Source organism: Typopeltis vanoorti, chromosome 16, assembly GCF_054136105.1.
Source record: "Typopeltis vanoorti isolate ZY-2024b chromosome 16, IOZ_Tvanoo_1.0, whole genome shotgun sequence".
NCBI classification, from domain to species: domain Eukaryota; kingdom Metazoa; phylum Arthropoda; class Arachnida; order Uropygi; family Thelyphonidae; genus Typopeltis; species Typopeltis vanoorti.
Window position 1 is genome coordinate 16448625 of NC_143564.1, and position 16088 is coordinate 16464712.

The 16088-nt window shown below is 36.0% G+C and overlaps 1 protein-coding gene across 2 annotated transcripts in view; it reads right to left on the reverse strand.

Moving 5' to 3' along the window:
* LOC150097869 (uncharacterized) overlaps window positions 1–16088 on the reverse strand; it is a 622248-nt gene that overhangs the window by 289727 nt on the left and 316433 nt on the right. For both annotated transcript variants that reach the window (XM_090405962.1, XM_090405961.1), the window contains exon 11: window positions 15259–15349. In XM_090405962.1, the coding sequence (XP_090262088.1) occupies window positions 15259–15349 (91 nt within the window). The remainder of the gene's footprint in view (window positions 1–15258; window positions 15350–16088) is intronic.

A 16088-nucleotide genomic window follows, 5' to 3' on the forward strand; every position in this document is an offset into this window, starting at 1 on the left:
TAATATATTATGCTGCTGGAAATTTCGTCATGCCAAAGTGCATAACTACACTTATTAACACTGAGAGCCATTTTTGCTTTCCCAAATTTCCAGCCTATTTAAATCATTATGTAAGTGCTGGATATCAGTAGCATCTCTGATTGTCATGCCTATATTCACATTATCACAATAATTGCACATCTTCAGTTAGACCCTTCCCAGTATCATGTATAGATTGAACAACAATGGCCCAAGAACTAAACCCTGAGGTACCTTAATTAAATCTAGCAGATTCATAGCCACCATATACCACTGTTTGATATCTGTCTGTCAACCACCCAGAGATCCAAGTCAAAATTTTATATTCCAATTGCATATTCTCCAGTTTATGCAACAGTCTTTTGTGTGATATTCTATCAGATGCTTTTGCAAAATCCAACATTATCATCATGTATCCATTCTCTTTATCTGACTTGGCTGTAACATTGTTATAAAATATGAGCAATTTGCGAAAACATGACCTTCATTTAGTAAACCCATATTGCTCCTTGTAGAGTATAGCTTTTTTGTCTACCCATTTCTGTGTGTGAGTTCTTACCAACTTCTCTAAAATTTTCCACCCTGACTTGTGTGCATTAATTTCATTTTTAATATTTGTCAAGCCAAAACCATTTAAAAAATTAGAAAGAACGATATTTTATTACTAGTTTTGTACATCTTCAGATTGCAAAAAATAGGGAATAAAAGGTGTTAACACAGAAATTTCGACACTTATAACTGTTATACTTTGAAGGAACATAAGTCGGATATAGAATACAGCATCAAGATGTCATAATCATGGCTCATTGTTGCTATTTGGTGTGTAACTTCTCTCATAGCCTAAATTACTAATATTCAGGTTTTTGATATATGCTGCCTGAAGTTGATTTAAGATGATATATTGGTTTTTATTACATCGAGTTGGACATCGTATCATTTTGTTAGCTTCTGTCAATCTATGAAGACAGTTATTGAATTCTATGTATTGCAGTTTTGTGAATTGCTGAAGTACTTCATGTTTTTCTTTGATGGCATGAAATGCCAGTTCCATTTGTTCCATGTGTCCATTTCTTCTCTACATCTTTGATGTGTTCTTTGAAGTAGATTTCTCTAGATCAACCCATCTGTCCAACACAACAGAAACTGCATACAGAAAATTTTATACATCCATGATCTTTCTAGAGGAGGGCGAGTTTGCTTCAGCGATCTTAGTAGCATAGATACTTTGTTTCTAGCAGTATGTGAATGCTACTTTTGAGCTGTATTGTGAGAGTATTTTTTAACTATTTTATCTTTAAATTTTTTATTTAGTTCAAGGAAATGGCACCTTTGTAGATGATTTGCTACTATGGTTTTAAGATTATATCCACTCTTCAGGAGTTTATCTTTAAGATTGCTATTTCTTTTTGGTTTTTGTCATCACTAGACATTGTGAAGGCCCTGTCTTCAAGTATTCTAATGATGCCTCAATAGCATGACTGGTCAGGATGATGATGTGATATAGCATGTAGATATCTTTCGGTGTTTTCTGTAGACTTCAAATGAAAAATAGTGTTGATTTTCTGCAGAGATGAGAACATCTAGGGATGGAAGTGATCTGGCTTCCATTTCCCAGTTCAACTTCTAATCACAATTGGATTTTGTAGTTCCAGTTGTAAGGAATTCTGTAAAATTGTGAAGGGATTTCTTGCCTGGTCTTGAGTCACAGTCTTGATTTAGCATGGTGCATAATGGTAGCTGTTTATTCAGATGATTCCATATATATATTTACCAAATATCGTGAAATGGTTGCATAATAAAATGCTGTCTCTCCATAATACAGGTCTTGAAACCTGGAGAAAGTGTTTACAGGTATTCTAATTTCTGCCATTCTTCTTCAGCTGCACTGATGATGATTTATATATTTAATAAGTTGTATTTCACTGAGGAATCCATATGGTTAGCCTAGTGGCTTTGATCTTCACAACTATATGCCTGGGGAATGAGTCTCCTAGGTTCGATTACAGTTGACGATGTGAGAAGCTTAAGGATCTTCCTCGGTCATAGCCAAGTTAGCCGGTCTTGGGCGTGGATAGCAGAATTTTTCCCACCAGTTTATCTGAGATTTTTCATCTCGTAAGCAGGCCAACAGGTACCGTGAACACACACGGATTACAGTCAGGAATACTGACCAAGCCAAAGGCTGATTTGTCAGCTATGCTGGTTCCGAGCCTGGATAAAATTTGGGGGACTGAAATGGTGCCATACCTCCCTGTAAAGGGGACTCATGGTTGTGTATCATCATATGAATTATTATTATTATTATTTCACTGTGGATATATGTAATATGCAAATTCATTCCAGGTCATCATCATCAAATTCCTGGTATATACCCTCAAAGGGTGTACAGGATATGACAGTACTACATGAAAAATTTACATCATTACTAACTTCTATCTACAATTTTCCTCCAAATCAGTCTGTTATCTGTCAAGACTCCAATATTGTCAGATCTTATATTTCTATCGTCTAAGGCACTTTTTACTATCAATCCACCTAAATCTTGGCCTTCCATTGGATCTTTTTCCTGCCAACCTAGCAGAGAACACTTGATTTGCTAATCTTTCCTCCCCATTCTGTTTAAGTGACAATACTACCTGAGATTAGCTCTGCTAATGCATTCCTGGATGCTGACAATGTCAAGTTCTTCCCTAATCCTCGTTTTTATTATGATATTGCCATTGAATGCCCCTAATCTTTCTGCAGAGTCTAGTCAAGTGTATTACTTCTTACCCAGCTCTGAGATTCATAAGTTAAAAACTGGTTTGAACACTGTCATGTATATAGCTAATTTAGTGTTTTGGTGCTAATTTCTCCCTAATTCTATATAAATTTATTCATTTGACTTCCTACCATACCAGCTTTGTTGATTCTCCTGTTTGTTTCTATATATAATTTTCCATCTTCACTAAAAATCATATCTGAGTAGTTGAAATGTTTTATTTGTTCTATAGGTTCTCCATTCACAATGCAGTTGATATTTTCAATGTTTCTGCCTATTTTCATTGTCTTTTTAATGCTCACCTTCATACCATATCTATTACAACAGTTATTCAATTTAGTCAGGGAATCTTGCAGACTTGTAGCAGATTTATTTAGAAGTATAACATCATCCACATAAGTAAAGAGCTAAGATTAACATCTCCAATTTTGATATAAGGTTTAATACCACTTTCCTTCATAATGTGATCCATATAGATAATGAATAACAGAGGGGACAATGTACATCCTTGTCTGACACCATATTTAACATTAAACCACCTTCCAGTACTTCCTTCAATTCTAACTGCTGACTTACAACTCAAATAAAGACTAAGTATTGCTTGATATAATGCCCCATTAACACCATATAACTGTAGCGTTTTGAATAGCTTCTTTCTTGGCACTTTGTCACATGCCTTTTCCAGATTCTAAAACTTAAATACAGATCTTTGTTATACTCCCAAGATTTCTCAACTATCTGTCGTGAAGTGAAAATCTGAGCATGACAGTATGTATGTGGTCTGAATCCAGCTTGTTCTTCACCAAGCTCATCTTCCACAATCCTTCTCAACTGTTTCTCAAGTATACTTGCATATATCTTACCAGGAACACTCAGTAATGAAATATCTCTGTAATTCTCACATTCAGTTTTATTTTCCTTTTTATATATGGGTACTATGAGAGCTCTACTTCAATCATCTGGAATTCATCCCTCTGCCCAGGCCTTCTGAACTATGCAGTGCAGCCATTGTAAGACTTTTATACTTCCATACTTGATCATTTTTGGTCGAATATTATCTATTCTTGCTGGCTTTCCACATTTCAGGCTTTTGATAGCATTTTCTTCAAGTATGGATAAGTATTCCTGGCTGCAAGCCTGGTCAGTGTTTTTACCACTATGCTTTCATCACTGCTTGTTTCATTTAGCATTTTTTCAAAGTAATTACTCCATACTTCAAGGATATCTTTTTCTCCTGTTTTCATGTCACTTTTATCATCTCTAGTTCCTTTTACAGCACTCTTTCCTCCATTTCTGAGCTTCTTCAACAACCACCAAAATATCTTGCTACCTTCTTGATATTTATTTTCTATGTTCTTACAAAAGCCCTCCCATTACTTTTGTTTAGCTAGTTTTACACAGTACGTGTGTTGAGGCTTAAGTGCTGTGAAGAATTCATGTTAGAGGTTTAATGGAATATTAACAGCACTGAGAAAGGATTAAAACTAATTTTTAATACTTCCAATATTTCGTCTCCGTCACAGAGACATCTTCGGGGATTAGAAAAACTTTTTGTAACAACACACACACAAATACAACACAAAGCGAAACTAAAGTCCTATCTAGTGGTGCATCCTCTATGGGCGGTGGCCTGCAAATCTATGATAATTAAAGTTTCCCAAATTTTGGGAAGTTTAATGCAACTGTATTTGTTTAAGTTAGGTTGATTCCTGAGTGAAGATGCAGATTCAAAGAATAGTCTTTCTTTTTTGAATTTGCTATGGTGGAGCATGGTAGTTTTTTTCCAGGAGATCCTGTGAGATGTATCCAAAACATGGTCTGTAAGGCCGGATTGAACCATAATCGTGCTTGCAGATGTAAGAACTGTGTTCTTCTAACTGGATGGATGCTGACCTGCCTGTTTGTCTAAAGTAGGCAAGTTTACAGGAATAAGGTACTCTATATACACCAGGCACTGAAAGAGGAGGGAGCTGGTCTTTAGTGGAGCGGATAAGGGCAGCAAGTTTACAGTAGGGCTTAAAAACTGTATGGAGGTTGTACTTTTTTAATGAGCTGGCTATTTTTTCTGAAGTACCACGGATGTAAGGAATGGTGATGGCATTTCTGAAGTCCTTCTGAAGAGATGGTCAGGGAATGGGGAAGGACTTGATTATTTTTTTAATTCTGTAGTCATTATAGCCATTGGAAAGGAAGGTGTTGTGTATGTGTTTGAGTTCGGTTTGAGTTCGCCATATTGTGGGAGGGGTGGTGGTGGGAGAGTTTGTGAATGTATCTGCCTGTATGAGTAGGTTTTCTATATACAGAGAAAGAAAGGTTACCATTAGGAAGGCATGTTACTAAGGTGTCTAGGAAGGGTAAACTATTGTTATTTTCTTATTTTCCTTTTCCATCGTAAACTGGATTCTTGGATGTAGACTACTGAGGTAACTGAGGAAGGAATCTAATATGTCTGGGCGATGAGGCCAAATGGAGAACACATTATCTACATATCTTAGCCAGATAGGTTTTAGAGGGGAAGAGTCAATCGCTCATTTTTCAAAATTTTCCATGTATTATAATAATTGGCAAGAAGGGGTGAGAGGGAGGAACCCATGGCAGTTCTCTCTATCTGTCTGTAGATTTTGTTCTACCAAGAGAAATAACCAGAGTTGATGGCAAAGGAAAAGAGCTCCAAGATATGAGAAGGAAAAACGTTTTTTAAGAGTGTTAAGGTGTCGATTAGGGGAATATTTGTAAACAAAGAGATGATGATGTCAAAGCTGACCAATATATCTGTATTATTTAAAGTACGATTTTCAATTAAGTTTCTAAAATGGGTGTAGTTTTTTACATAAGATGTGGTAAGATCAGTGAAGGGGGTCAAAAAGTTAGCTAGCTGCTTTGTTAAATTTCTAGCAAGGTGCATTGTTGGCATCTACTATAGGTCTCAGGGGAGAATTAGGTTTGTGGATTTTGGGTAAACCATATATCCGGGGGGGAGGGGGGGATGAGAACAGAATGGTTTGAGTGTTTTTGTCAGGGGCCAGGAAGAAACATTTTTAAGTAGGTTTTTTAATTTTTTTAACTTGAGTTTTTGTGAGATCATGTTCCAGTGTAGGTAGCGCAATCACGGAGAATAACATCCATTTTCCGATTATATTCTGAGGAGTAAGAACAACACTGGCATTACCCTTATCAGCTCTGGTGATGACAATACTTTTTTTCTTTCTGTAATTTTTAGAGGGCAGAGAGTTGACTGGAAGATAAATTAACTTTAGGAGGTGAAGAACGGGAGAGAATGTTAGCTAAGTCAAATCTGATGTTATTGGCTGTTTCTGGAGCTAAGTGACAGATTCCACGTTCAATGTTGTACATAATATCCAATACTAGAACTTCAATAGGTGCAACGGCAAAATTGTGTCCAAGGCTTAGGACACTAACGGCATCTTCGCTAAGTCTTTTGGAAGATAGGTTGACTACTGTATGGAGCGGTTGAACTTCAGGTAGCGATTTAGATTTGCAAAGGTTATTGAACTTTTTGATGTACTTATTTTTTATTTTCTGGAATTTTTTTTGAGAGGAAGTTTCTGAGATGCTAAGGAGAATAGACCAAAGTTCAGGATTGAGTATAGCAGAGAGCTCTGTCTGTAATGAGACAATAGCGGCGTTTGTTGTAGCAAGGCTGGCACGAGTTTCAGTAATCTGCTCTCGTAATAGTGCCAGACTAGCACGTTTGTATATCCAGAGGGCTTTATTAGATGTAAATTTGGTTTTAAGCCTAACAAAGTCAGGAATAACTCTTGAGTCACGACATCTTTTTAAAAAGGCCAGCCGATTTAATAGCCTCGATAAGTGCAGTTCTGACTTACCGTATTGTTTTGCATTGCGTGCTATTGCATCACTATGAATGATCAGAATACGTGTGTTGAAGCTTAAGTGCTGTGAAGAATTCATATTAACAGCCCTAAGAAAGGATTAAAAGTAATTTTTAATACTTCCAATATTTCGTCTCCGTCACAGAGTCATCTTCTGGGATTACAAAAACTTTTTGTAATAACACACACACACACACAAATAGAATACAAAGTGAAACTAAAGTCCTATATAGGTGGTTTAGTTTCAAAAATTAGTTTGAATCCTTTCTCAGTGCTGTTAATATTCCATTAAACCTCTAACATGAGTTTTACACAGTGTTTGGCTTTCTTACATTTGTCTCTGTATTCTCTAAGAGCACAAGCTGACTTATTCGCCAGGAACTTTTGATATGCTTTCTTCTTTTCCTTCACTGCCTCTTTAACTTGCTGTGTCCACCATGGAGTCCAGAATTTTCTATCCTTGCAGACAACCTCACCACATGCCTCTCTGGCTGAATCAATCAGTGTTTTCTTCGAGACTTGCCACTGAATCTCCAAGGTTTGGTTGCTGTTCTCAAACTCTTTCATTTGTTCTTTAATATTTGTGTATTTTAGTCTACAGTTCATATCTGAGAGCTGCTCAACTTTTATTTGCTTTAAAACTTTCTTACATGTGTTTCTTTTCAATATGAAATTTAATTTTATCCTGCTCAAGACTAAATAGTGATCACTTCCAATTTCAAGTCCTCTGTACACTCTAGTGTTTTGCACCAGTGGGAAAACATCTCTATTAACAATAGCATAGTCAATGGACTTTTCTTATTCTTTGCCTCTTCTCTTCATGTAAATTTGTGCACAGTTTTGTTGGAACATTGTGTTAGTAATAACCAGTCCATGTCCTGAGCAGAAATCCAACAGGTATTTGCCATTATTATTAGCTTTGCTCTTTTCTCCAAATTTTCCCCAAACATTTTTGTATGTCTGACAATCATTTCCTACTCTGCTATTTAGATCCCCAACAAAGACCAACTTTTCCTTTTTCATTGTGTCAGTTGCTTTCTATAAAGCCTCAAAAAAATTTCTCCACTTCTATATTAGTAGAACCTTCTGTGGGACTATACTGTCCAGTTCCCCATTCTGATAATTGCCCACATCACTCTACTTGAGACTGCCTTCCATTCAAGAAGGTTAGCCTCATATTTTATGTTGAATACTATGGTTACTCCTTCTTTTCCTTGATTGTTATTGCCTGCATATAACATTTTGTATTTATTGCTCAGAAAGATCTCACTAGTTTTTGTCTTTTTTGTTTCAGTCACCCCTATTATGTCAATCTGGTACTTATCCAATTCCTCAGCTAGCTCCATTTGTTTGTCATTCAGGCTTCTTATGTTGATAGTACCGATCTTGAACTCTAGTTTTGTTGAGTTGGGATGGGTTTAGGATTTGTTCCAGTAGCTGACTTTACGCTGTATGCCCTGGTTCCCTGGTGAAAACAACAGGGATCTTGTTTAACCGGGCGATGCCCCCACAGATGGCATGAAATTCTGTCATGTTGTTGTTCCATCATTTAATATTTTAGTTTAAGCCAATAAGAATACAATTTGGTCAGCTAAATCCCAAATTGCCAGCCCATCCTCGTTTGTTCAGTATCCAGGTAGATGCCTAACAGGGTGCTAAATTTCGATAAATTGAGATTCCTAAGAATTCTAATTTTATCATCGTTTAACTGGAAAAACCCTGTAGGGAATATGCTTGCTTCTAGGTATATGCTGTAAGCAACTGGTAAAACATAGATTACATTATTATAAAGCAAAAAGATCGTGAATATTTCAAGGAAGGAATACTTACTTGATTGCATAATGCCATTAAAACATTATAAATTAATAATATTTTGTTAGAATTGATAATACAATGTTTTGTAGTATGATTTGCATTAAGCTGCTGTGAACAAAAGTTCAAAGTGCACGGGCATGCCGACGGAAAGAAAGGTTGTCCCCAAGGCAGTCGCGTGCCCACGGCATGTGCAGAAGTGAGTGGTCAGAAAAAACAAACGATACGAAACGAGCTCGCGTGGGAGAAATTATACATGTTGGGTGGGGGAGCTACGTGAACTACGGCGATTACCGATAGGGGAGATGATATAAACGGGTTAGGGAAACCCTCCTCCCGAAACAAGGCTTTTTTTTTTCTTCTCTCTTGGCTGCTAGTCTCGTCTATTCTGGTGGGTAAATGGTTGCACTGAGGAGCGTCTCTGTCCAGGAGTGCTCGGATGAAGGATCAGCAAAGAGTTCTGTTAGGAATCCCGAGGGTGGTAATAGGATATGACGCTTACGAGCTGGAAGGATCATGCGTTCCTAATCTTATGATGAAAGAACACATCTCCATTCGACTGATGGGCAATCCATGGAAAGGACTCAGCATCTAGGCAACAGGCCTCACAAAAGCAGAATCGCCTTACGCCATCATTATATCTGGAGTGGGCTAGTTATGCTGGGATATATCGTGTGGACTTGAAATCGATGCCATAGCACCGACCAAATGAATCGGAAGGGAGATCAATCAGAGAACGGCAGTCAGAAGTTGAAGGAGCAAATATGAAGAACCAGTGTGTACGGTAACGTTGAAAATTCTTTGTCTATATAATGTGTATAAGAAAATTAAGATGTTATAAAATGAGATTAAGGGAAATTGAGGACTTTCATATAATTAAGACAGGACTGTAGCACCTTAATATTAGAATGCATGGTGAGGTAACTCCTATATGGTTAAACTAACGTGTATGTTTTTGAAAGTATTAAGAAGGTTTAGTCTGAGTAATGTGATATGATATGAAGATTAACGTGAATATTGCAGTCAAGTTTTGTCAGTTTGTGAAATAACATATTGATGTTGCTTCTTGATGTCCTTACTTAATAAGGATTGCCATAGCGGTTATTTTTACCTTTGCTATCTTTAATCCGAGTGTCTGAGTATTAGAATCTGATGCACCACTTGCAAAAAGATACGAATCTAAGCGGGAGAAAATAGATTATGTTATAGGTCACGATTGCAAATCAGTAGTCATTATAGTACACCTTTGAGATCACTTTTTAATTAAGACATGTTTAACTTAATCTAATAGCTTAGGTGGTGCAGTAAAAAAATATAACTATTCCTAATGCTTTAAGAGAAGTGGGATTTCAAAGACTTTGCCACGCTGGTTTTGGCTCGATTCTGAGGCAATTCCTTTGTGTTTTAAAGGTACCACGTGACTCCTTAGGAATGACCCAGCATATAGTGCATATATTAATAGAATTTAAGAAAGGGGGACACAACAAGGGTGCACCACGAGAAAGTGAGGATTGGACATTACGTCAGAAGCCCTGGTCAGTTCTCCGCATTACTTTAAAGGCGACGTGGAAGTCTCCTCTCATTTATACAGCTTTGACCCTTAAGCACCCCTAAGTCTATAATGTCAGGTTAAAATTCTTGGGATAAAATTCTTTAACAACACTGCTTCCTTGAAATCTGTATAAGCACACACTCATTACAAATTGTCGAAACTTATAGATTTTTTAAAATTATCACAGAATAATTTTTTATGGAAATATGTCCTATTTATAGAGACAAACGAATTTCCTTATTATCGAAAAAAAAGAAAAAAATTCATAAGTTTAAGAACAAGGCAAACTTCTACTTATACTTTCAAAAAGTGAACAATTCAAATTCCTGCAATGTTCATAAATTTGAACAATTCAAATTTATGAACATTGCAGGAACTGATAAATTGAAACTTGTAATTCAATCAACAGATACAGTACTTTACAATGCACAACAGACAATATTTAGTTTGTCATTCCCCATTCTGTGGAATATTGAATATTCTTCAGTTATTGAACCATATTACTTACTGTCCTCTTCTATCAGGGACGGGTTGAGTCTTCCGTGTTTCCACAACCTCCAGGAGTCTCGGTTTCTTGCATGGCTTGTGAGCTGTCTATACGTTTGTAATCCGGAGTTGACCTTTATCGATGTCATCCATTTAGTTCTTGGTCTTCCTTTTTTTTCTTTTAATCTTGCATACAGAGCAAGGTTGGATAGCCTTTTTGATGGCATTCTCTCGACATGTACGTACCACTGAAGTTGTCTTCTCTTGATCTTTTCTATTAATGAGTCTGTATAGCTCAGGTCTTGTCTTACAGTCTCATTTGTTTTCTTTTCTGCCCATTTAGTTTTATTTATTTTTCTGAGACATTTCATCTCAAAAGCCTCCAGTCTTGTCTTCTTGAGTGTCCAAGTTTCTGAAGCATATAGCACAATGGGTATTATAATTGCATTATATAATTTAATTGTTAGAGGTTTGGAGATTTCATTATTTTTCTAGATTTACCTAGCTTATTAAATGATGACCATGCAGTCGATATTCTATGTTTAATAGTGATCATGGCAACTAAATGTTCTGTTATTACTGTTCCTAAATAGTTGAATTATTTTACCTGTTCAATTGTTGATCCATTGAAGGAGAAGTTTACTTTTTCTTCGTTTTTTTCCAATTATCAAGATTTTTGTTTTGTTTGTATTTATGGTCATGCGTAATTGTTTAGTTTGGTTATCAGGTTCATCATTGATAGATGATGAACACAATTTAATGCAGCAAAATGAAAGGTCTTGAGGTTTGGGACACATCAATGGAACAATGCATTCTCATTGGGAGGAGATATACTGGAGGAAGTAGGGGAGACAAGAGATATGGGGTTGATGATTGATAGAACCTGAAATTCAAGGGATATATTGCAAAGGTGGTGAAGGTAACACAGAGGATTGCTGCAATAATAAGAAGGATGCTGACCTGCAGAGATCAGCAACCTTCTTATAAAGAGTTATCATTCCATTGTATAAGACTCTGATCAGACCACACTTAGACAACTATTCTCAGATTTAGTCCCCAGGATTTGAAGGGGATAAATTAACTGTGGAAAGGGTATAAAGACAGATAACAAAGATGGTTTCAGGTCTGTACAATGTTAGTTATGAGGATCAGCTGAGGGAATGTGGACTGCAGAGTTTCGTGGATAGAAGAAGGAGAGGTGATATGATTGAGACTTTTAAACTGTTGAGAGGTGGTTACAGGGTTGACGCTGAGGAGTTCTTTCGCTTGGTTGAACAGCAGGAAGGAGTGGGGACAAGAGGTCATCCCTGGAAGTTACTAAAGGAAACTGTGAGCAAGAGGGTGAGGAGTGGTTTCTTTGCATGGAGGGTGGTTGAACCATGGAATGCATTGCCTGATAGAGTGGTGAGAGCGAAAACGGTCAATGAGTTTAAGGAGTGGTATGATAGACTTTGTGTTTCCTAGGAGGGACCTCCCACGATGAGTCTTGATAGACTTTGTGTTTCCTAGGAAGGAATATCTGTGATGAGTCTTTTCCATGGAGGCCTGAATAATAATAATAATATACAATACACTAATGTTGTGCATGTAAATTACATATAGAGTGCTAGTTTTTATTACCCTTGAAATATGAAAAACAAATGTAAATATAGTGATTTCCAAAGTGAAAAAATTCACTGAGTTAACTGATTTCAGTAAAAATTGAAATAGACATAATAAGCAATATGAAAATGGAAAATCACCTGCTTCAAATGGTCTTGTTTATAATTCGTAATGTCAATTGTTCTACAGTTGCAATGGTTTTAAAAGACAAAAAAGTGATGAAAATAATAAATTTAGTTTAATCCTTTATCCAAGTGTGAGCAAACAAAGTTTGTGCCTGAAAATATCTTCAGGACTGAGATAAGGTAGTACAACACCAGGCAACTTGTAGCAAAGGTGGACCAAGCTAACATCACTCCAATCTCAGTATCTCCCATAATGCAAAACACATCTCCTTGAGGATATCTATAATGTTATGCATTAAGGGAAGGGCCACTACCCAGACCGGTTTCGACCTTTATTGAGGTCTCGTCAGTGGGAGCCAGGCCCAGAAGTGGAGATACCAAGGCAGAAGCAATGGAGAGGCCATCTTTATCTATAGGAGTTGCCAAAAGGTGTGCCACCTTATTATTATTTATTAAAACATATTATATTTATTAAAACAAAAAAGTGATTATATTTGCAATGTGGGCTTTATGTTCAGTCATAGTTATTTCTAAATTAAAATAATAATAATAATAATAATGGAATGCTGATCAGCAATTTAGATGCAGAATCAACAATACTTCAGTATTTACATGACTGAAGATAATGAAGTCTTTTTCAAGATATTAAAATGTTCATGGGAGAAATGGTAGATGATTATGCTGGTTTCGAGACTAGTGAAGGGGTTGATATAAAAAATGAAGATATTAGGAAAGAATTCGACATTGTCAGCAGATCTAATCTCAGGTGGTATGGTCACTTAAACAAAATGGGAGAGGAAAGATTAACAAAACAAGTATTCGCTGCTAAGTTGGCAGGGAAAAGACTCAGAAGAAGTCCAAAATATAGGTGGATTAATACAGTAAAAAGTGCCTTAGAAGACAGAAATATAAAATCTGATTATTTTTGAGTCTTGACAGATAACATTTTGATTTGGAGAAAAATTGTTGACAGGAAGTTAGTAATGATATAAATTTTTCATGTAGTACTATCATAATAAATAATAAATAAATAACCAAAACCCATACTGGGTTTGGGTTATAGATTATTAGAGTGGATAAGAGGATGGCTGACTGACAGATATCAAAAAGTGGTATATGGAAGATGTGAGTCTGCAAGATTTAAGGTAACAAGAAGTGTACCATAAGGATCAGTGCTTGGTCCACTGTTATACAATCTGCACATTAATAATGGGAAGGATTTGACAAGCAACATACAGCTATTTGCTGATGATGCAAAGATAGGTAGGTTAATCAGGAATGTTGCTGATGTGCGATACTTGCAGAATGATTTCAATATGCTGAATTGTGGGCATAGGAAAGTGGATGTCAGTTCAATGTCAGTAAATGTCAAGTCATTCACTTTGGTGTGATTAGATATCCAATGTCGTATTATATTGGTGGGATTATGCTAACAGAAACTGATCAGGCTAGGGATCTTAAAGTGTTAGTAGATAGGAAATTGAAGTGCAGGGGCCATGCAGCAAAGATTGCAAATACAACTCAAAAGATAATTGTAATGCTGTAATGAACATTCACATGTAAAGATAAGGATGTCATTTTGCCTTTTAACAAGGCCTTGATAAGACCTTACTTGTATTACTGTTTGCAGGTCTGGTCTCCTGGTTTCCATTGTGATTCAGATACAGTGGAGAGAGTACAAAAGAGAGCGTTAAAAATGATATTGAGATTCTGAAATACTGATTGTGAAGACAGATTGAGAATTTGTAGACTGCTGACACCAGCAAATAGGAGAAAGAGGGGTGATATGACTGAGACTTACAAACTTCTTTAAAGGCTCATACAGGATTTCAGTTGATGGAATTTTTCATTTTATGAAGGAAAGGAAAAGAGCAGGCATCCTTGGAAGATGAGAATGAATGTCACTAAGAAGGGGGTAAATGCTAGATTTTTCTCTCATAGAGTGGTGTGATTGGAATGGATAGCCATCGGATGTTGTGTGCAAGCAATGTGAATGAATTCAAGAATAAGTATGATAGCTGGTGCATGTAGTATGTGGCCTCCTTCAACGAGTCCCTGACTCCTTGAAGGTCTCTCTCTCGTAATAATGATAATAATAACCTTTACTCTCCTTGAGGGCACATGGCTGGAAGTTGATGATGACCTTTTGACTACTTGCATATGGAAAATATAGGACTTCTGCATTACTTCAACCTTAGTATCTCTTATGGGTCTGGTTCTCACTGATGATATTTATTAATGCCCATTATTTGGTTTGCTTGTTTCCTGGGGAGTAGAGCAGATATCTGGTGGCAGGTATTTTCCTGTCACTGGGCAGAACCACTGCTGAGTCTTCTGTCCTGGCATGATTCAGGTCAGGAGTAATGAGCTTAGCAGTGATCCTTTAGGATCTCTTAGTGAGATTTCAAGATCTTAAATAAACTGGTCAACAAAGTATATGAATGTAAAATTGGATAAAATATATGAATACCAAAAGAAGTGGATTGAACATATCGAAAGAATGGACGGTTGAAGACTTATACCACTCAGTTGGAGGATATAAAAGTCAGGGATGACCAAGAAAAAGATTAAAAGAGACCAAAACATGCCACTCAACCTAAATCCCTGAAAGTGTGATTACCTTTGGTAAGGTATTTTATATCTAATTAAATAATCCATAATTCATTAAACTTTTGGTCACTGATCATTATTAAAAACTAAAGAATCATTTTTTTTGTTTCATATAATAAAAATATCACAGTTTACCTGAAATGAATTTCAATTAAGAGGAATACATTTTGCTCATAGCCATCTGATAACACATAAACGCAGGAAATGGAACATGTTTGGATTTGATTTCAAATCAGGAAATACAATTTGAGAAATATTTAGTGTGAATAATTATTTGTGCTTATAATAATAATGGAAAGCAGGTCAAATAACATGGTGGTGACTCTGTTCAAATCACAAAAATCATTTAAAATTCATATAAAAATAATAAGATTTTTCTGGTATGCCTTTCTGAATGCATTGATATGCCTGTACAAGAATTATTTATAGTATAAATACCTGTGTAGAGCGTCGAGTCTCTCTCACTCGTTTTGCATGAGCTTTCCTTTGAGCCTCTGATCCATCATCTCGAGTAGGATGAACAAATGTTCTAGATACCAACCAGTCAGTACATTAAGACTTGAAATGTATGTATCAATATAACACTAATAGTACTATATACATTAATATGAAACTAATAAATTAATACTGATAATAATGAGTAACTACAATAAATGATCAAATGATCAGCCCTTTCATCAAATGAACAGACAACAGATATAATTGGGTGACAGCAAGTTAGACACTGGATGTCCGTGAATGCAAGTTTTTTTTTTTTTTTTTTTTTTTTACAAGTTTGCAAATCGCAAATAACTGCTGATTAAGAAAAAAAAAAAAAACATTTTGCAAAATGAATATCATTCATTCATTCTGATGCTGTCTCTGATCCATAGCTTGGTGGCCACAGTTCTACATTTCTTATCTTGTTCATCTCCAAAAACATTGTAAAAATAATCATAATTAAAATTCTGAATATTTTTACAAATTGTTTATGTTAAAATATTTATTAGTTTTAGTTTCATAACATGCATTGTCGGCACTTGCAATGTGCCCGTTATTGAAATTGTTTTGTCAAAAATGATATGTAAAGAAGTTAAAAAATTGATGTACTTACCAGATTCATCATCATCATCAAATTCCTGCCATGTACCCCCAAAGGGTGTACATGATATGATAGTACTACATGAAAAAAATTACATCATTATTAATTTCCTATCTACAATTTTCCTCCAAATCAGTTTGTTACTTGTCAACACACCAACCCAACATTATCAGATCTTATATTTCTA